The sequence below is a fragment of the Gallus gallus genome, chromosome 20 (genome assembly GCF_016699485.2).
Source record: "Gallus gallus isolate bGalGal1 chromosome 20, bGalGal1.mat.broiler.GRCg7b, whole genome shotgun sequence".
In the NCBI taxonomy this organism is placed as follows: Eukaryota; Metazoa; Chordata; class Aves; order Galliformes; family Phasianidae; genus Gallus; species Gallus gallus.
In genome coordinates this window covers 5,362,039-5,384,149 of record NC_052551.1, presented here as the reverse complement: position 1 = coordinate 5,384,149, position 22,111 = coordinate 5,362,039, and the positions used below count along the sequence as shown (strand labels likewise).

Below are 22,111 nucleotides of genomic sequence, written 5' to 3'. Positions count from 1 at the left end.
GCTAAGCGTGAACGACTGCAGAGGGGAAGAGGCAACATGGCTGTCAGAAAGCAGAGCCATGTCTCACACATGTGAGGTGCTGGGGAGGAATTGGCCCCACACCCTCCAGCCGCATATTTGCTGGCTGATATCATTTTCTTGGATTTCCAAAAGACGGTTCGTGAAGTCCCTCTGCCAAAAGGTCTTTAAAGAAACCCATCTGACATGGGACAAACGGGAGCCAACACATGGATGCAGGGGAGGCAGCCAGGAGCAACTGCTAAGTTTTCCATGTGGAAACTGTTCGTCAGGAGAACTCTCCAGAAATCTGCACCATTCCCCAGCGTCCTCATCCTCCACTTCCCAGATCGTTAATTTGATGACGATACAAAATTACTGAATACAACTTCAAAGTTCAGTGTTACAATAAACGTTGAGTGAGAAGGATCCTCCAAACCTGCCGGGGCAGACGCAGCCAGGCATGCAGCCCACAAGGACAGCCCCAGGGACTCCTCCTGTTGGAGCTGAGAGCAGCCCTGGCAGCTCCACGTGGCCCGGCCCGGCTCCATCCTGAGTCAGAGAACATTGGTTAGCAGAGAAATGCAGATGAAAGCATCACAAAGGACAGGCAGGAGTGGGAAGCGTCCCCACATAAACGTGTACCTCTGGGAAAGGACAAAAAAGAACAGGAAGCTCCTCACCACAGTGACTAATACACAAAAATTACCCACCAGAAAAAAAGCTCTGTTCATGTGAGCCCAACTTCCAACCAGAGACTCTGAAACAGCCAAAACAAAACTCAGGACCGTTCTTTCCTCTTTATTCACAAATCGTTCAGTATGAGGAGGGGGCACCTGGGGAAAGGCAGAATTATGTTTTCCTTTCTCTTCTTTTTCAGAAAGAAATTAAAACGTTCTAAGAGCAGAGAAGGGGGGCAGGGATGCAAGGAAGAAAGGACCTTCTGGTTTCATACGAGAAACACTCAAGTAGCATGAACACAACAGTGAAAAATCAAGATTGTTTAAAAAGTTTAACTGGAACCCTCTTGACTTAATACATATATATAAAAAAAAATCTGCTTCTGCTTTCATTCTTCTGCTCTTTCAATTACTTTTTCACTTCTGTTCTGAAGGCGTTTGCTCTGTTTTTCCCCATTTCTTCCATTCTTCTGGTGCTAGTGTGTCCTGGGAAGGGAAACCCAAACAATTAGCTCTCCCAGGCAACAAAGCACTTCTTTACACAGTACAAGTGCCCCCAGACCCCTTATTCTCTCTCAAAGGAAGCGTCTCTGAGAGGAGTGATAAAACCAGTACTGCAACATAACTGAGGAATTAATACAAGTATGGAAACATTCAGGCAAAATGAAGGTCAATTTCTGGTGCAAAAGGAACAAATGAGCCTTGAAAAACACAAAACTGGACAAAAAAGCAGGGCTGAATGCAAAGCAGCCTGCAACCACTCTACCACTCCTCCACTTTCAACGGGACCATTATATCCAACTGGAACCAGCTGGTAAACACAAAGGAAAGATCTTCAACAATGTGGGCACTGTAAGTCTATCTTTTTGGGGTCCTTTTTCCTTTCAAGGAGCCAGATAGAGACAGTCCAACCCCAGATGCTAGTAGCAATACGGTCTTAACTGACATATCTGGGGCATCAGAAACCCAGCAGTGAGGAAAAGTGCTTCTGACTGCACATGGCAGCAATTATGGTTTGTGGATAAGTTATTTCCAAGATCTTCCAGGATTACTCATAGCCCATAGGGAATTAAGGAGTTAAAATACCCAGCTGAGAAGCAGAAAATTTGCAAGCTGTGGAGAACACACTTCCTAAACATTTGGCAACAAGCCACTAAAGCTGAAAACCACTAGCTCCAAGCTGTGGTAAAAAGAGAAGCATCCAGCAACCAGAACACAGTGACAAGTGACAGGCACCTCCAGTAACCTGTCAAAGAGCTATTATACCTCTAAACACCCCAGGGAAAGCAGAGGTGGTGTCAGGTTGTTTTTCCTATGGGACATAATGCCAATAGTCCATAGGTAATCTTCCTGAAGCCATCCTCCATGCTATCTGATGTGCAAACAGGAGCTTATAGCACAGCGCACACGGTTTCTGAGATGCAGCCACCCACGCTGTTTTGCTTTGCACCACACAACGGAGCTCTGTTCAGTGCGCTGTGTGTATGCCTGAAGTGCTGGCTATGAACATGAGAGCAGGTGCTGATGAGGTGCACCAGTACAGCACATTCTGCAGTGGTTCTGGTCCCAGGATTTGTCCCACATTCTCTCCCCCTTCCCCTTTATAAAATAATGTGTTAATAAGAAATGATGCCATACACACAAAATGGGCAACATGCAGAGTGGCAGTAGTTCTGTCTCCCATCACACTGTGGATACAACAAACCAGGACCTTACCTGCTCAGATTCAAAGGAAATGAAGGGCTTGACACTAGTACATGCTAATGGAGATCCTATCAGATGATTGAATTCATTCGTGGGGAGCTGGCTGCTGCTGCCACTGACTGAGCCATCACGACCAGTTCAGTCTAATTGAAGGGTGAATCCTGGATTAGGTCGTGTCCTCAGCTGAATGAGATGGTGCTGACCTGGCTTCTGTTGCATACAGAGCACTTGCCATCCGAGCAAGGGCTTAATTTAGCTCCACCAGCAGTCAGAGTGCCGAGCAGCTGAACCACTAGGATACTGCAGATGGGGTAGGAGTACCCACAGGATGGGGAAGGCCCAGATATGAGCCACCTTCGTTATGCTCTCCTCTAGCCAACACTGCTAATTATTTACAGGAACAATATTGCTTGAACTATGTTTATTGCTACACCCAGCATATTAACATGCACACATCACCACAAGACGAGATTATTAAGGAGTCACACGAAGGCCATTTAGTCTTCAAGGACATACACTACTAGTATGCAAACCCAGCTGTAGCCAAGGACACCCAAGGACTGATTTAAAGCCAAATAAACAACGCTGAAAGGAGGCAGCTTCAGCTCAGGTACCTTTTTGTGCAAGAAATGAGGAATGAAGTGAAATGAAGCAGACAGCACGCCCAAGAAAGGCAAATTCCAAAAAGACCCTTACTTCTAGAAGAGTTGGTCACTAGCAAAACCCCTTTTTACCGCAGCGTTCTATACTTTGCCAACCTACTGCTCTGCTCTGCAGCGATCCTGCCAAAAGGAGAGAGGAAGAAAGGTTCAGAGAAGATAGGAAGGAGGAAAGCAGCTCTGCTCTGGGAACCAGAGCCCACGATAGGAATGCAAAGAGCAAAACCAGGCCTTCTGGTAACTTCTGAAAAAGTGTGGTTTATATACAGTTCCCCTCCAACCCTACCAGCACTCTCCATAGTGGAACAGCAGCTTTGCCTCCAAGTGCTATCGAGTTAATTATCAGTGCACTTAACATCTGAGCCGGACCTGCTGCACATTAACAAAAAGTTGTCTGTTGGAACTTTAAAGCCATGTACAAAGGGTTTAACTTTAGCCTAAGGTACAAGTTCTACTTTCAAATCTGCCATTGTGGTCGCAGATTCATGTCACGTACAATGAAAAAGCACAGAGACACCCCCTGCAGTGTTTTGAAGTAGGAACCAACCACCAGCATTTATGAGCTAACAGAAGCCCTGGTTGAGCTAAGACACTTAGAAGTAAACGTTGTTGTATTCTTTTCCCCTTGCATTTGTATGCTAAGAAATCTGTTGTTAATAATGACTTTATTGTTATTTGTTAAATTAAAAGTGAAACATTATTAAAATGAATAAGAGAACATGCCATACTGCAGAGGGCTGGGCATCCAAGGGAGCAAGTCTGAGACAGCTGAAAGGACAGTATGAAGAGAGCTCATTATAACAATTGACCCCCCTGCTATAGCTGTGCAAGTAGAGATGTTTGAAAGGCAACATGCCAACATGAAACCCCTGAAAATCCTACTCTTCTGTGTCTGTGAGGTTTTGTTGTTGCTGCTGTGTTTTTTTTCTTATTTCTTTATTTTTACTGTTCTTGCCCTCTCATCAAATGTAATAAAAATATGAGAGTTCAGAGCTATTTATGCAAATAGGTGTGCAAGCACAAAGAGCTCTAATGGCTCAAAAAGAGTAAGCAAGAAAAGCACGGACTCGATGGCAAAGCAGCTCATGATCTCATCTTCAAATCCAAATTCTGTATTAGTGCAGAAGTGCTAAAATTTAAATCTCACGTGGAAACTCCACACAGCAGAAGTGCAGGAGAGCTAAGGGTTCAACTTCTGATTAACGTACTGTATCGGAAACCTGGGTCAGCAGCCAGACTGCAGGCTGCCTGGTGTGACACAGTGCATAAACATGAAGCATCCACACGACGACTGTGTCCATACTGGGCAAGGCATTGCTGTATCATGCTTGCAGTACCCACCCAGGTGTGCACAGTGCAACTCAGTGACACAGAGCTGCTATGGCACAGATCCCAGTAGCAGCAGCCCTGTCTTCAGCAGGGTTGCACAGCCTAGGAACAAAACCATACTGGGCTATACACCCCCTAGCTGTAGAGAAAGCTTGCCCAGGGCTGGCTGGTGTTTCACACTGCTTAATGTAGATACCTGAGTGCATTTATTACAGAATCATAGAATAGTTTAAGTTGGAACAAACCTGCGGAGATTACTTGGTCCAACTGTGAGCTCAAAACAAAGCTAACCTTAAAGCTGAAGCAGATTGTTCAAGGTCATATCCAGCCAAGTTCTGAACATCTCCAGGGAAATAAAGGTTTTACAACCTCTTTAAATCCTCTTTTCCAGCGTCTGTCCACCTTCAGTGAATTTTGTATCCCTAACATTCATCAGAATTTTCCATGTTGTTCCATCTGCTCTGAAGGACAGGTAGCTGCATCTCAGTAAGAACACCTCATTGCCCTAGTCTGTTCATTCTAGGGCTCAATTTGAAAACAGGCACAACAGTCCAAGATCGAAGAACTAAAAGCTATGCTCATCACTGTATCAATTACCGATATACACTGATGTGTTCTCCTCCCTGCAAATTTAAAAGCAGCTCCCACTAATGCATCTATGCCTGGCTTACCGTTTTACTGCTTTCTGAGCCAGCATCCTATTGCCTGCCAGGAACGTGACACCACCCAAAATGGCCAAGTACTTCAGAGTTTGGAACATGTTGAGCTGAGTCCAGTAGACATACATAAGTCCCAACATTGCTGTGAAAAAAGACAGAGTCCAGAATTGAAACTGTACTACAAAGAAAGACCATTAGCTATTCCCAGAACGATTCTCATGTTGTACTGCCACACCTAAGCACTTGGTTCCTAACTTGTCTCTGAAGCTCCAAAGGGACAGATTTAAGGACTATGTATGTATAACTGCCAGGAGTAGAAGGCATCTGGGTCTCCATACTTTAGAAAAATGTGACACTGACAGCTTGCATCCAATCCTCCAGTGGCATAATTATGGACGTATTACAGAGCTTGGAGGCTATTAAAAGATGGAGGATATTTTGGATTGTAACAGAGGATATTAACCTCTGCTCACTTTTAAGAGTTTATAAAGCTTTCAAGGAAGCTGGCTTGGATTAAGCAGAACGTTGTCATATGGAAAGCAGTACATCCAGTGCTCTCCCAACCTGCTGTGTTTCTGAGAGTCTACCAAGACAGTAAATAACCATGTGACTAAAAGTACAGTGAAATTGATGACAAAAACTGGTCCAGCCTAAGAAGATTTTCACAGAAAGCACTGTAAAAGAAAAGACGTAGATGGTAGTCCCACATGTTTCAATCCCTACAGAAACTCTACTTACAAAGGATAAACATGCAATAACAAAAGTGCGACCTCTGGAAATAAGAAGTTCTATTAAGCACTGATAAACGGTGTGTGAGAGGAGCCCAGATAATGACCGTTGTTATAAGCTGATGGCCAAAACAGATTTATCATCATATTAACAATCATGAAAAGCAGGAAGGCAGATGAAAACAAGAGAACAAACGTTATGCTATTATGTCATTATAGTTAATAGGCTGCAAGCCCATTTACCAACATGGCTCACATCTGCAACTCCCAGGTGAGAAGGTCAAACATAGCAGAAAGCCTCTGACACTTACCAGCATGTCCCATGTGGAAAACAATGGTGCTGGGAGCAAAGCTGAAGTTGGAGATGTTGGCACCAATCTTTATCCACTAAAATGAAAAGAAAGAAAACCTGAATAAACAGTCCTTGTAAACACAAGCTTTTATTTTAAACTTAAAGGAAACAGACTTGAAAGATACTTAAGTTCTTCAATGAATACAGTGTACTCTCTACAGAAGCACATTGTTTTCTGGTACAGAGGACAGAACAGTAATTTTGTCAAAGACAGCACTGTTGAGCTCCTTCAGCGGAAATCTCTCCTACTGCTTAAGTCTGCAAAGGCAGTGCCTCACTTATCTTTCTTAAAGCAATGAGAGGGTATTATTTCAAATCTATGTTTTCCAGAAAAAATAAATAATGCCATTTATTGCCAGTTGAATTAATTTCAATTAACAAAAACAACAACAAAAAGGTAGCGTTCAAGTTTTGGACAGAGCAAAAGACCACCTACAGATGCAAGATCTTTCTTCATCAGAACAACCTCAGTTTTTAGCAAATGGAAGAGAAAGGCATGAAAGATGGAAAACAGGAGTGGTAGCAATAAAACTCCCCACTGAAGTGGTTTCTCATCAGCACGTGTACTGCTAACTGCAGAGAGCAGTGGACACGACTATTTGAATGCCAACTTTCACTGAGAACAGCTAAAGGAAAATCACTGCAAAGCAAGTAAGGTATCAGGTTTACCCTCCAAACATAATGTAATTTAACTTGACTAGATAAGATTTGATATACATTAAGTACAAAACACTGAGTTGATGCAGCTGAAATAGAGCTAGATGCTTCAACTACCAGGAGACAAATACCAATTAAGTCTACAAACGGAAATCAGGCTGATGGGATTAAGTAACACAGATTTTGTGACGGTTCCATGAAGCACAAGGCAGAATCACTGCTTCTCTCCTGTAGAAGTCTGATGCTAGTTATAACTTCTCTGCCCACCATTATTCAAGATGACTAGCAGAACCACTCTGGAGAAACCCCACTTCTAACTGGCAGCAGTACTTTTCTCTTTTGACTATAAACTTGAAAAACAGTTTAAGAAAGAGACAAAAACAGACCAACATTCTGCACAGACACTTGCTAGCTGTTACTGCAGCAGTGCTGTGCTGATTTTAAGTAACCAGGATTTTATATTATGAAGTTTAGACTGTCAACTTTCAAAGTGACTTTGGACTGAATAGGAAAATTCTCCTTGTTTTGTGGCTCAGTTCACTCACCAGAATGAGCAGCAAGAGCAGTGGTGAGAGAATCAGTGCTGTGAATGTGTTAGATACCACAGTGGGAGGCCTCTTCTCAGGTTCCCTGAAGAGGTGCTGCAAACAAAGAAACAAACTCAGCTGGTAAGAAAGTATTTAAAAGAGCACCTTCTCAGCTCCACAGAGGACCAGCTGCAGCCCTGCTGCTGTCTGGTAGGTGTTGTTCTGGATGATAAGCATTCCTCTGTTGGCAAAGCACAACTCTTTACAGTAGTGTCTATTGCAGTCTGAACATTTGATCTCTTGTTCAGTTAACTTCTCCTCACACTCACAGAAGCAGTGATTAGCTTGTCAGCAGCACAAGTGTTCAGAATGATGCAGAAAGCTTTCTGTGGTGCCTACTACCTGCTCTACTTCTCTTGTTTGAATGCTCTCACTGACAACAGCTGCTCTCTCCTGGTAGGACACATAGCTTATTCATAAAGCAGAAGACTGCAACGCGTTTCTTTTCATTAAGTGGTAAATCCTTTTTCTTTAGTTACATTACTTACACGGTATTAGCACTTCTGAGAGAGATTACTAATCAAAACAAAGTTATGATGAGAACAAGGACTAGATAAACTAAAGTAGGATTAGCCACCTCCCTCCAATCCCTGCACACAGCTTTTGGTTTTGATTGTACCTTAATTTCAGGCTTGGGAACAAAGAGGTTCTTGGACTGGACTGTGGATGGCACATCCTCTTCTGGGAATTTAATCACAACATCAGCCTAAAACGAAATCACGTAACTTCAGGAACTTTAATATTTTTTAAAGTTTTCTAAAACCTACTACATTACTGCTGCCAGATTGCCAATCATGGCAACCATACATTGACTGATTTTGTTTTAAAGGAATCTACATAAAAGCCTCCAGAATTGAAAAAGAATCTTTTCCTAAACAGAAGTAGTAACATAACTAGAAGTTGAACTTAGTTCCAGCACAGTAAGCACAGAAAGCCTAAACCTTGAAGTGTTTGCTGTGAACTTATAATCAAAGTCACAAACACTCTCAAGTTTCTAATCTACCCTGTGAAGAAATAAACATTTATTTAAATCCCACTTTGAAGCTCACTTGGAGTTTGAAAACTTAAACAGCAAACCTCAGAGTCCAACAATGGCCAGAAAGTTTCTGTTTCATTACAAGAACAAAAACATCTGAGTTTTTTTTAATTCCTAGCCTGTACAAAACCCCCCTGCTAGATTGTCATCTCAGAACCACATCACCACATTTCCAGCTACATACCACGTTCCACAGGATTGGATTTTCCAGAGTGGCATCTCCAATTATCAAGTACAGAGTATAGGTACCAGAGGCAGAGTCAAATTCAGTCTTCCTTTCAGAGGTATCCAGTTCAAACTTGTATACATTCTTGCTATCTGGTTCTGCAACAAAAACTACCTCCTGGCCAGTCTTCTGGTTGTGAAGTCGGACAAAAGTCTGAAAGGAAGGATTAAAACATTGCTGGAATATCTCACTGTGTGAAATGAGAGATCGGGGAATGAACTGGGAGGCCTGCTGTCTCTACTCCTCAACAGTCAGGAAAGTACAATGCCTCTTCAAATAATTCTATTAACGCAGATTCAACACTGACCAGAGGCCTACCTGAGGCACAGGGCAGTATACTGAATGCTACTGGAGAGGCTGAGTGCAGCAACACACAAGAGGGATGCATGCATATATGCTTTTTTTTAAAAAAAAATTATATATTAAAAAAAATAACGAAAAAGTCTGCAATTGTGGACTTTCCTCAGCAAACAATCTATATTCAAAAGGACAGAAATGTACTTTTACAGTGCAAACTGCCGACACTTATTTTGCTGCAGTACATGCAGTGTCAGAGCAATGAGAGACTTCATCGAACATACAGACAAAACAAATGGGCTGAATCCACCCCCTCCTACCAAGACAAGTAATTTTTCCACAGTCCATGTCAAAAACATAAGGCTTTTCGAAACCTACTGAATCTTTCCAAGAGCAACTGTCATCTCAGATGCTGCAAAATGGAACGCTGTGCTGACACAGTAATGACAAGAATTTGTTCTAACCTGGTGAGGAATGAGATCAGCTCCACTGTTCACATCTATCAGCTGGAAGGATAGAGCAAAATTCTGATGGCTGTCAGCAGTGAAGGAGCCCTTGGCTTTGGCTGGGTAAGCTACCCTAGGAAGCAGAAAACAAACAGAGTTGAGGTGATCATCCAAAAGAAGGCCTGGTGTTCTGTGAAACCAAGGAGTGCAAGCTGCACTAACAGCACAACAGACACAAATGATCTGTTTTAACAAAAAGTTAGGTCAACTAGTATGCCTTTCTGTTCTGACATCATTAAATAATAATAATAATAATAATAGCAATAATAAAAATAAAAAGAACAAAATTCCTCCGTATTATTCCTGTGAGCTACATTTCTTGCATGTTTTCATGTAGAACATTAGTTCACTGTAGAGTTCAAAGGAACACAAGAACAAGACTTTGCTAATACTACACCCCACATTTCATGGAAACAAAGCTGTGCTACAAGAAGATATGATGGCAGCATAACAGAAGAACACACTCAGATTTCAGCACAGGAAGGCTGTATCAATACACAGAGGACCTCAGTGAAGCTGTGCAAATGAAGTTAAATTCCATGCGTTACGTTTTAACTGACTGCAGTCAAAAAAGCAGCTAAAAGTTCAAGTAAACTTAGCCACAATATAACCAAATCCCCCAAGTACATGGTACATGTTGCATTAGAACTTCTCTAAGTTCAACAATAACAGAAACAGCAAAGCAAACATTTCAACTTGCTTTTGCTACAAAGAGATGATACCCGAGGAACAGAAGATTAAGGCTGCCTGGTTTCTCTTAGTACTTATTTTAACATTAAGGAAAACCTCCTATAAAAATAATCAGTATTCTCCCCTCAGAAGAGAGGTTTAGGAGTTTAAGAGGAATAGCACTGGTACAGTTCTGTTGGCATTCCAAAACAAGATTTCCCTGGTTTAGCTTAAGCAGGTAAAGCTCAGAAGACCTGCAGTCTAGAGCTGGAATTGCCCCTTAAAGAGTCGCACAATTAATTGTTTTACCTGGTTGTTTTTGGTGCAATGCTCTGATCTTTATCCACTGTAGAAAGATCTACATTAGTAATCCCAACTTCCGTGGACACTTTTACTTTCAGCTGCAACAAAACACAACAGAAAGTTACTGGGACCACTCCTACTAATTATGGTCAAGTCCACTTCAGAAGCTTTAGTTCTTCCGTCCCTTTCCCCACAAAGAATCCTTCACTAAGCCAAGACAGAGCCTAACCAGAACAAGCAGATCTACAGCAAATTCCTTTTTGGCAAAGCTCCTGCACCAGTCACTAACCCCAGCCCACTCCCTTCCCCTCCATAAGCTGCCATCTCTGAAGACAGCTGATTCTCAGTCATGCTGGAGTTGGCTCCCCTTGGAGCACTGTTTTTAATGAAGCAGTCCATATAACCACATCCAACTAGTTTTCCTCTTAAACGAGCAGAAGCTAGCAATTAAATCTGGCATCGCATACAACTTGTAGTTGTACATGCACGTGTACTTCCGTGTCCTGGACAGCAACCTGAGATGAGAGAAATCTCCAGACAGCAACCAGCTATGCCTGCGTTGGCTCCCAAAGCCTAACAGGTTTCTGCTGGTTTTATTACCAGCAGGCAACAGCCAAAGCATTCCTGCAGATCTGCAGTTTCTTTTTTTTTTTAACTGTGCCTCTGAAGGAAGGCTTGCTATTTATCATTTAGTGCATGGCAGCCAATAAGGCTCTGCCATTTATCATAACTCCTCTGTGCTAAGTGCTCTATAAACCCAAGCAGAGCAATGATTTCCTGCCCCTCCTGCCCCAAACCACAGACAGTGAGCTTCAGTGGGTTTGGCCAACTCCATACCTCCTCTCAAACACAAGCAGTTCCTTCAGTGTGTAGTTTTTAATTAGCACATTTGTTCTCACAACTTACAAATGCTCTCCAGGAGAACCAGTCTCATTGCCAAGATATTTTCCAACATACACTACAATTTGTCGCTGCTGGTTTGCTCATGTGAAACAGCCCCCACCAAACTATCCAGGTCTGACTTCAAACACAACAATTTTGACAGTTCCTTTACAATGAGAAGAGTAATTTAATATAGAAGTTGGCACTGAAAATGGATCCATTAACATGCAGACTACTCAGACTAACTTTAACAAAACCGTATTTCATTCCAAGATGGGAGCAAAGAAAGACGGACTAATGAAATAACCATTAAAAAAATAAAGTGACATGAAGGCAACTCAGAGCTGCTGCACACAGCCCCTCTGACTGAACAGTACACAAACATCTCTCAAATATTTTAATGTCAGGAAATGCAGGCTCTGCCTAGAGTAATAACCCACTGGTTTAGCTCATTACTGTCAAAAACGACGGGTGCATTAAGGGGACAATTAATGCTAATAACAGTAAGGAAAAAAAAAAAGCAGTTCCCCCAGCAGTCCTCCCCCATAACAATGTGTCTTATTAGAAGCGGCTCACACAAAGCCACCCCAGCGTTAATGCATTCCTACTGGTACCTCTGTGTGCCAGCAGCGAGCTTAAGCAGGGCCAATCAATCCCCTTTTGACACTCCTAAGTGCCATTACTACTACAGTGACAACATCAATTTGACACACACGGTAAAGGTCAGCAGTTGTAAGTAAGTGTCTTCCTCTACACCATGCTGATGATGTTGCAAGACTTTAAAAGCTGATCTTTTCCTTAAATAGGCAACTAAAAGCAAAAATTAACCTTAGGAATAGACATCTCTGGAGAAGAGCGTTGTCAGCTGTTGACACTACAATGAACAGCCAGAGGTCACATGCTTCTCCCCATTATCCAACTTGAGAAGGAAAGTAAAACCAAATGTTTAGTACAAGACTCCTCTTTAGAGAGACAGTTATACCCAGTTAGGAGATGCCAAAAGACCACTCTTTTCTAAAGCTCTGGAGCTTACACAGGCAGATGACATCAAATGCTTAACTTCCACACACTGGGCAAGCTCTAGACGATCACTCAGCTGCTAGCCAAGCCTTGTGATTTACAGGTTCTGATCTGAATGCTCAGAAGAACATTGTTAGTAACTGCTTTTGCATAGCTACTTTAAAATATGGGCTGCTACATGAACACTTCCACTACCAGCCTTTGTTCGCATGCTGTCAAATCAGCCAATATCTAAGTGATATGTCAGTTCTGAAGTTTACAGAAATCTCTTTTGATCATACACTAATCTGGTTACTGGTCATAATCCTGAGCCAAAATCCAATCCATGTGCCAGAAAAACACATGCTAAAAATGCCATACAACATTCTTAGCAGACAAATAAAAAGCTGTTTCGCTGAATAGCACAGAACTGAAATGCCACCCAAACACACACCCACCTCAACTCTGTTAGCAATAAATCTGTTATCTCCATCAACACTGATAGAGAAATCATAATATCCACTTGCAGGTTTGACATTCATGAAGTTCAGCTCAAAGACCTCCCTACAATTAAAAAAAAAAAGCAAAGTGTTAAGGACCCTCTAGGACATGAACAGAGTGCCCTACAAGTAAGTAACACGTCTTGCTACCAAGAAAAGAGAAATGCCACACAAAAGTAAAACTAATTAGTGTGAGGTGAAAAATGTGTTCAAAGTTCTCTCAAAGCCAGGAGCATTTTGCAACTTCGCAATCAGAAGACCCATACAACAGAAATTCAGCATCACAACAGTGCTCAGTCATCCACTGCCAACAAAATGTAACAACAGCATATTGAGTTTTCCATTGTACAAGCATATACCTGGTAGAAAAAACATAAAAGAAAAGCAAATACAACCCCGTTTAAATAACATTTATTTTCCCTCAACTCTAGAATAAGATTAAGTTCTTACCCTGACAGAGTAAATGCTGTCTGCTGGAGGACAGTGGCTTTGGTAGATGCAGACTTGGCGTAGTCTAGCTTTACAGAAGCTTGAGTGAGTGGCTTGGACATTACATTGGTCACTTGGAGCTAAAAGAGCAAAACAAGAATTTCTGTGAAATCCACCATCTCACAAGGACTGCAGCAGCACAGACTGCCCCTTTCTGTATTATGTACTCAGGCTTCTCTCCTGCCCAGAGTCCCAGACTAACTTAGTCCCTTTTAACACAGTGGAGAAAGCTAATGTTTGTAAAAAAAGCTGACTTCTACAAGGTTTCAGTGTGTGTTTTCAACATAGTATCTGCTAAGCCTTGGGTAAGCAGAGGTTTCTAACAATTTTCATACAACTACTAAAAACACCAAACTGACTGCAAGCTGGGTCCTGGAGCCTACAATTAAAGATATCACCTTACACATTCAGTTTGCACAGACCTACAAGACGAAAGACTGAACCAAGAGATGAGTTAAGGTTTTCATATAAGGACTCACCCTAAGTACAGGCTGATGGTGAGACACAGCTGCAGGACCATCAGGGACAATGACCACAGGCAAATGGTAGCGGTTGTGGGATAGAGAACCCGCGGCACAAGCAACGCTGAAGGCCTCTGAGAGCGTCTCAAAATTTTTCTTGCTAAAAATGGCATTCATCAACTGGATAATTTGCTCCTGAAAAAAGAAAACCACACATTAGCACCGGTAGCTTACCATAGCTGGCTCAGTAAAACATTAGTAACAAAAGCACCATGCATTTAACTACTTAATTTTTCCCGTTTGATTTTAAAATAACTCAAGTTATGAGGTAGCCCAAAATTAGTTATCTTTTGAATGTCACATTAGCATTCTTATTCTTGGCTGGAAGGTTCCAACCACAATCATTTCAATTGTGCTAAAAATGCCCAAAACCAGAATTTGGATCTACCTCTTCAGACTACATGTTTAAGAATGGAAGATGCTGTCAGCTCAACTATCCAGGCTGCATGCAGCTGCCTGGGCTCCAGGATCAGTACAACTGCCTTCATACAGCGGAGAAGGGCTAAGCTACATGCTCTGGTTACCAGCCAAACTGGGACAACCTCGGAGAGGTGATGCAAAGCATCCTAATGGCTCTAGAAGGAGCCAGTCCCGGCCCACACTGTCTTACCCCTTTGGGCACGGTAGCATTCTTAAGCTAAGAGTCTATGCGTTAAAGCACTACCCCTGAGAGTACACATCTGACTAGCAGCACCCTGACTTTGTAGTGTTAATGCACCTGCACTGCTCTCTGCAGACTACACTGTATTATACAGACTCTTCCATTACTTCCTGCTAGTATGGAAAATGAGGGTTTGGTTACCTGTACTTTGATCCAAACAGAGGATTGTGAGCTAATTTCTAACAAAAAATGAGAAGGATCGAAGAATCCCAAATAAAGCAATAGTTATAACATCTCATGGACTTGCAGGCAGTGAACACTTAAATGAAATCCACTGCATCTCAGATGTTCAGCCTCATGCGTGTACGTCAGTGCTCATTAACACACCATGTGATTACAGAAAGCTTTCAGATAGATGCTACAGAACTCCTGCATAACACAAATGGTTTTCCTGTTATGTGAAGTGAATGGCATGGCTCCATACATTAATCAACAACTGACACACACATTTAAATTGAGAAAAAAATAGTTCCCATGTTTTTACATACAAAATCTGTTAATTTTTAAAGCAAATTTTGTGGCTTTTATGAGGCACTTCCACCATTCATAGGAGATAAAGCTTTAAAGTCCTAACAACAACGCTTCTGACAGCCCAATTTTGAATCAATACTAAACAATTTTCCTTAATTGGTCTTTTTATTCTTTTCTTGTATCGTTTGGATGCTGATTGTTAGAACTGCGTGCAGCAGAATCACCACCTCAATGACATTACAGCAATTACTTTGCAGTTAGTCCGCTGGCAGCAGCATGGAAGAGAGCCAGCAGTTAACTCAGATGCCTTACACTGGCTTCTGTCACAATCCTGACACTTTGGCTTGTAATTTTGGGAGCTGCCATTCTTAATCAAAAGTGTGTGCACTTTGGTTTACTTGTTGAAAAAAAATACCAGGTAGAAAACTTGAAATAATAATTTCCAGCTCGGTCAACCTCCAAAGGAATTTCCAAACAATCTTTAATTTTAGTACAGATGCAAGCTTTTGGATTCCTGAAGTACACTACTAACGTTGCCTCCCTTCTGGACACCACTAATTAGGGTGTCTGTATTTCCTCACAATTAAATAACATTTGTGAAACACTCTGAAATGTTGCAAAGTACTAGGAAAGTGCCAAATACCTGAACAAACTCTGAAACAAGAGTTTTTTTTCCCAACAGCTTCTCTCAACAAAGAAAAAGTAGGCCTCACTTGTAATTACCTTCTGTACATTTGGAAAAAAACAACCCATAAATTCAGCCTATGATCTTGAAGATGGAATTTCCTTCTACGTTGTTATTCAACATTCACACTGAGATCTCCCTTTTTTGCAAAGTGTGCTCATTACTTTTTCCAGTAGAAGTTTTACCTAGTTATGCCACCCACTTGCAGTGCGCAACAATGACCAGGTAGATCCTTCTTGTGAGCTACAGTGTGCAAGGGAGGAAAAGGCAAGTACAGACCTCTTTCATCGCTGGTTCTGTTCCCACATGGTCTGACAGCTTATAGGCAGCAGCAGCAAACAGTGCAGTAGTCTCAATTCCTTCTTCAAACTGCAGATAAACTCCACCCAAGTCATCCAGGCGAGCAACAAGATCCTGACAGAAAGAGTCATTTCTATTTAAACTGCATTCCAGTAGATCCATAGAAGTTAGCTGTACTCTTTGGTGTCTAATCAAGAGTACTGGTAGCAGACTCATTGGAGTACTTTGTACATAATTTAGAAATAGGAAGAAAAAACACCTTCAGCCTTTACTGAATTTAGTAACATTTAAGTCAATGGACTTTGTGTCACAGTCCACTGTGACACAGCTGAAGTTCAGGGGAAATAACTGCTTGAAATTAAAAGCCAATCCAACTCACATGATGCACAAAAGGTATTAGTCAGATTGGCTTTTCACTGTGTGTTTCATATTAACACATCCTTTACCATTACAGACATCTAGCAAAAATTCCAGAATAATAGGAACCCACAGTGTGTCCCTACCTCTATCTCTTCAACAATGCCACTTAAATCTGCCTGCTGAGACAAGTAAGATGCTGTCTCCAAAGCCTGGATGGTTCTGAAACAATAAAAAACAAACGAGTCTATTTTTGTTCCTTAGGAGTCACACACATTGTTCAAATCAAAGCAACTACAGCCTCTAGTCCAAACGATGTGTAAAGTAGCCGTTAGTGCATTCAGTTGACCCCATGCAATGAACACGATGAGATTTACTGGAAATTTAGAGCTCATTAGAGACATGTTAGTTGTATCAGCTTTGCAATAAACCTATAGATTCAAAGGCAGAGAAGAAACCAGACTTTGATCTTTGCACTGCATAGTCCTCCAAACATGCTACTGAGGCTTCAGAAACCAAGCCATTACAAGTTTCCCTTTCTTCCCTAGCCTTTGAGAAAAGCTCTATTCTCTCCTCTCACAGTAAAAATTACTTCAACAATCCTTTGGTAGTAATTGCAAAGACTCCTTCTGCTTACTGGCACATTTCCTTCCACCTCACAGTGCATGCATCCCAATCTACAAAGAAAAAGGTCTAAGGAAGAGCATCCAGCATACCTCAACTCTAAATGATCAAGAACTACATCTGGGTTTTAATTTATTTTGAATCTTTTTAAAAGAGGCTTCTTTGGCATGCATCATCCTTACTGACCGTTATACTTGAACTAAACTGAGTAGATAAGATCATCTGCAAAATCACAGGGAACAGTTTGAAACACATTTTCCCTATTTTCCCAGAGAGTTGATAATGAACTGGACAAATATCCCAAGTGAAAATACAGCGTGGTCTACTGCAACTTGATTACAAAAACAAGCATTAAAATACCCTGCACTGCAAAATCCAATTGACTAGAAGATATGCACAAAACAGTGAAATGTTTCTGCATGGAAGACTTACGCCAGCACATTTTCTTCTTTACTGAGGCGAGCCGTAAGAGCACTAAGTGCTTCCTGAGATGCTAAAGGAAGGCCAAAGCTGCTCAGGGCCCCAACAGCATGGAAGATCTGGGTGATTGAAGAATCCTCACTGACAGCGGCAAGCAGCAGCTCCCTGGTCTCATTTGAAATAGTAACCTGAGGAAGAGTACAGGAAATACACTGATTCACACTTGAGAACATGTCTTTCTAGTCACCACTGCCTTCCTCCTGGAGCAGTACACTTGACTGGTGGACTACTATAAGCTGTGGGGAAAAAGACATTTATCATTCATTATCTTTTAGTTTAATTAAGTACCTAAGCATTGCAGGCAACTCTCAATTAGTCAGGATAATCCACAGTTCAGATTTATCCTGGTAACTTCCTACTACCTTTTCATCTGACATCATATAATTGTGCAGCACCCACTGATACTGATGAAAAGTGAGGTGTGTGTAAAGCAATCACAGTTTAATAAGTGTGGTCTGCACATGTATTGTTGCAGTGTTTCAATACTGGGCTTTCATCCCAACACCTTATAATCTGTCCAAAGACTACATAAGTGATTCTGCTTTTGTGAATCCTATTCAAATGCACTGGCTCCTTTTTTTCATAGCTACTGATGTTTCATTAAGAGAGCCCTGAAACACTCCAACCTTCTTTATTATCACTCTTATCTACAAGCTGGCTGTGCTGCATGCCAGATCAGCTCTGCATTCATGTGCACATCTTGCTTGAGTATGCGAAGGGTATCTGGGAGCGTTCACAGCCAACCACGTTCTAACAATCAGTTCTGTGTAGAACTATTTTTCCTGTAGGAAGAAGTGTGACCGTTCACTGAACTAATTCACCGTGTATTGGTTGAAAGAGCCAGTACCATCATGCAGAAGGTCAGAAAATAGCTGAATTAGATGGTAAAAAGGGAGTAGAAAACAAGAAGCTGGTGGTTACCAAGCATGAAACCCAAACAAGGGAATAGTAAAGTCATTTACTCATTCTGTTTCAGTTACCTGGTTGGTATTAGCCAGGCACAGAAAAACTGTTAGATCTCCATGTCATTCAGGGTACAGAAACAATGTCACACATCTCAAGATGCAGCAAGTAGCACAATTTAAAGATTTTACACATACCAGATTGAATAAAATATGACTTTTTACAGCTGTGCCTAGTCCTGTCATTTACTGATGGACATGCTGTTCAAAATGGAATGTTAAAAAACAACTATGAGGGCTGCTCCAAAAGTCATGCCTCCTGTTTAATGATGCTGGCCCATGACATCAGAGGCAGACAGTGGTAGTATGGTAGTAGGAACTGTACCTTCCAGCCAACATTCTATTACATTTCTGTGTGACAGATGGCAGCAGAGGGACAATCTGACAGAATGGCATCTGACACGAGTGTGTACGATCAAAGAAGTGGAACTGAATTCCTCCACACAGAAAAAATGGCACCCATTGCTATTCATTGACACCTGCTGAACATTTATGGAGATCGAATAGTGGATATGAGCACAGTGAGTGGTGTGTTTCAGCAGTGGCGACAGCAACAGTGGGGCATCTCTGCTGGCTGCAGACTTTGATGAGTGCAGCATGCAGGTTCTTGTTCATTGCTGGTGAAAATGGATAACTAATGGTGTCACTGTGTTGACAAAATCTTATTTTGTAGCTGAGAATTTGCTCTATCAAATAGTGTTATTATGCTCTTTGTATCTGCTACAGTTTCCATGGAAATAAATACGAGGCATTACTTTCTGAGAGACCCACGCAGCTTCTTCTACCCTCTTAAAACATCAAAGTGTCTGAGGAGACAATATTGGATCAAGTACTGAGGGGTGCAGTGAAAAAAAATACTTGCTTCATATCTTTGAGCTTTACCATGTCTGGGACACTCTGTAAGTTATTTCCTTAAGACATAACAGAGTACAACCCACCAAGAGAAAGTCAAATAGAAGTTATGCTTCAAAAATGAATGAATAAAGATATTAAGGTAGATGTTTACTTGCTAACACCTGCCTTCAGAAGTTAGGGCTCCAAACTCACCTCGCAACCAGACAGGACCCGGATAGACTGTGCAGCATAGAAAAGGGAATCAACACTGCTGGAGTCCACGTGGGATTTGACAAAATTGCATGCAGCCTGCAAAGGAAGAGGTTTTAAATTATGCATCAGTTTTAAGCCACCAAGAGGAGATTTCAGTTACACTCTTAAAGACAATTTCACGTGCATTGATGTGCGTTATTGTATTGAAAAAAAAAACAACAAAACAAAAGAATTTCAGTATTTGTGATGCAGCAGAACATGGCTTTTGTTCAGAGAGATGACTGAATTTCAAATTAACTCTACTATAATCAGCCAAAATTTGAGTATAACACCCATCAAAATAAAAGATCCATGTATCTTTAGTAAGTAAAAGCTTTGAGGATAGAGAACAGATGAGCAGTTATTCTGTGGGAAAACTTGTTTCCAGTTGTATATCACACATGTACTTGCTTATGGACGCAGAATAAAGAATTTCAAAACACACAGAAAGAAAAACCAGGTAAACAGCTGCAGTATGAAGGTAAGCAATGAGACTACTCACTGATATGTAGCCAGCATATTATTGACTGACTACATGGATCATTAACATCCCATCTTAATTGGAAAATATCCAAGAAGAGATCAAGCCTTAATAACTGGGACAGGATCGTAATGCTCCAGATACACAAGAACAATATGTTCCAGTCTTATGCTTATCTTCACTACTATTATTATTATTTTTACTACTTTTACCTCTTTAACAGTCTCATGCTGAGAAGAGGTATACTGCCCAGAAAAGTCATTCTCAACACAAACTTTAAGCAACAAAAGACATGACTGGTTACCTGCAGATGCAAAGGCTGCATTATATTTGCCAAAAGTACGAACCAGTAAAAAACCCAGCTACACAGACAAAAGGTAAAGCAGCAATTCCCAGATGAGCCCACAGATGACCAAACATTTGTATGTAGTGTGGTGAACCACAGCACCTTCAGAAACCTCAGTTAGGAGTTTGTGGTACAAATATACAACACCCCAAGAAAAAAAATAAGTCCTAATGGTTTTACAACTCTAACTTAGTTGAAATTATGAGGAACAAACATGTTCATAGCTAGGCGTTGGTGAGAGAAATGAGATTATTTACCCTGGAGAAGGCTCAGGAGAGACCTCACCGCTCTTTATAACTCCTTGAAAGGAGACTGTGGTGAGGTGAGGGTTGGCCTCTGCTTCCAGGTAACAGTGACAGGACGAGAGGTGATGGCCTCAAGTTGTGCCCAGGGAGGTTCAGGTTGGAAATTTGGAAATATTTCTTCTCTGAAAGAGCAGTGATGCAGTGGCACAGGATTCCCAGGGAGGTGGGGGAGTCACTGACCCTGGAAGTGTTTAAGAACTGTAGAGATGTGGCACTAAGGGACATGGCTTAATGGGTAATACTGGTGGTAGGTGGATGTTTGGCCTAGATGATCTTAGAGGTCTTTCCCAACCATAATGATCGAATGCACCTCAGCAGGTCACGGAGGAACAAACCAGAGCATTCAACAGGGATACACTTAAGGCTGTGAGATTATCAAAGCTGGTATGCATCACACTGATGCCAAAAGCCTTTTTTTTTTCTTGTTTGCACATAGGAAAATGTATTTCATAAAGAAGAACAGCAAAATCGAGTGGCCTGGTTGAGTGCTGCACTGGATCTGAAAGGAAGCAATGAGCACTCTGTCTCACAGGACAGCAGCGTGAGCGTGCACAGGCAGAAACTGCTTTCAGAGGGTATAGTTATGGTGTGGGTGAATGAGCCCGAGGGCTAAGGTCCCAGACAGCGATGCAACAGCTTTATTCAGACACTGGAGACATCAAGGCGTTGCTCTGAAACTGAACAAACAACACCCGGCTGCGTTATGTTTTCTGTGCAGCACGGCCCATTGGAGAAACGGATCCTCCCTCACGGCTCCGCCCAAAAGCACAGCACTCTGCCCACTCACCTTTTCGTCCGCCACGCGCAGCCCCAGGCTGTGGAGGCCCACAATGGAGTAGTAGGCGGCCTGCAGGTCGGTGAAGGGCCGCTCCAGAGCCGCCCGCAGTCGGGCCAGGTCTCGCGCGGTGAGGTGGTGGCTGGGGGCGAGGGCCTGGGCACCGACGAGGAGGAGCAGCAGGGCCGCCACCAGGCACAGCCGCCGGCCTGCGAAGAGAGAACCGAGAGAACAACTCGTCAGCACCGCGTTACCCCCACAGCGCGACCCGACCCCGAGCGGCCCTCGCCTCACCCGGCGCCGCCATCTTGTTGCCGCTGCCCGCTGGGCCACGGCGCCGCTTCCGGCCCGGCGCGCACCACCGCGTCACGGGGGGGGGGCGGAGCGATGGCGTCGTCCTCCAAGGGACCCCGGCACCACGAGCACCAAACGAGGACGACATGAATCTGTAGAAAAGCGTTGAAGCTCCAGGGCCGGGCGAGCAGCGAGTGGAGGCGTGGCGGCGACGGAGCACCCAACGGCGCCAACGGGAACCCCCCTACACTGCAGAATGGTACGGTCCTCCCGGCGGCCCTCGGCAGCGGGCGGGGCGGCCCCTGGCAGGGATGTGGGCTGCGCTGATTGGTCGGGCTTTCCGCGGCGCCCAGCGCGGCACGGCGCCTTAAAGGGGCCGCGACGGGAAAGTGTCATGTGTCGTTCCGTGTCATGTCATGGCTTGTTGAGTTATGTTATGGCATGTCACGTCATGCCAGGTCGTGCCATGTTGTGTCATGCTGCATCATGTCATGTTGCACTGCG

At 42.7% G+C, this 22,111-nt stretch overlaps 1 protein-coding gene across 2 annotated transcripts; it reads right to left on the bottom strand.

The window, feature by feature from the left end:
• Positions 1-778: 778 nt before the first annotated feature.
• On the bottom strand, positions 779-21,652 carry RPN2 (ribophorin II). 2 transcript variants are annotated; one of them, NM_001006288.2, is made up of 17 exons: positions 21,608-21,652; positions 21,326-21,522; positions 19,368-19,463; positions 17,311-17,486; positions 16,401-16,476; positions 15,877-16,011; positions 13,739-13,915; positions 13,221-13,339; positions 12,729-12,834; positions 10,396-10,487; positions 9,376-9,490; positions 8,573-8,767; positions 7,972-8,058; positions 7,311-7,406; positions 6,068-6,143; positions 5,041-5,170; positions 779-1,163 (listed from the first exon to the last, which is right to left on the bottom strand). In NM_001006288.2, exons 1-17 carry the CDS (start codon positions 21,618-21,620, stop codon positions 1,154-1,156), a joined length of 1,896 nt encoding a protein of 631 aa, NP_001006288.2. In that variant the 5' UTR covers positions 21,621-21,652; the 3' UTR covers positions 779-1,153. The 2 variants fall into 2 exon arrangements, with proteins under 2 accessions (NP_001006288.2, XP_040506604.2); XM_040650670.2 differs by lacking the exon at positions 779-1,163 and adding an exon at positions 3,072-3,163.
• Between the last annotated feature and the right edge of the window lie 459 nt (positions 21,653-22,111).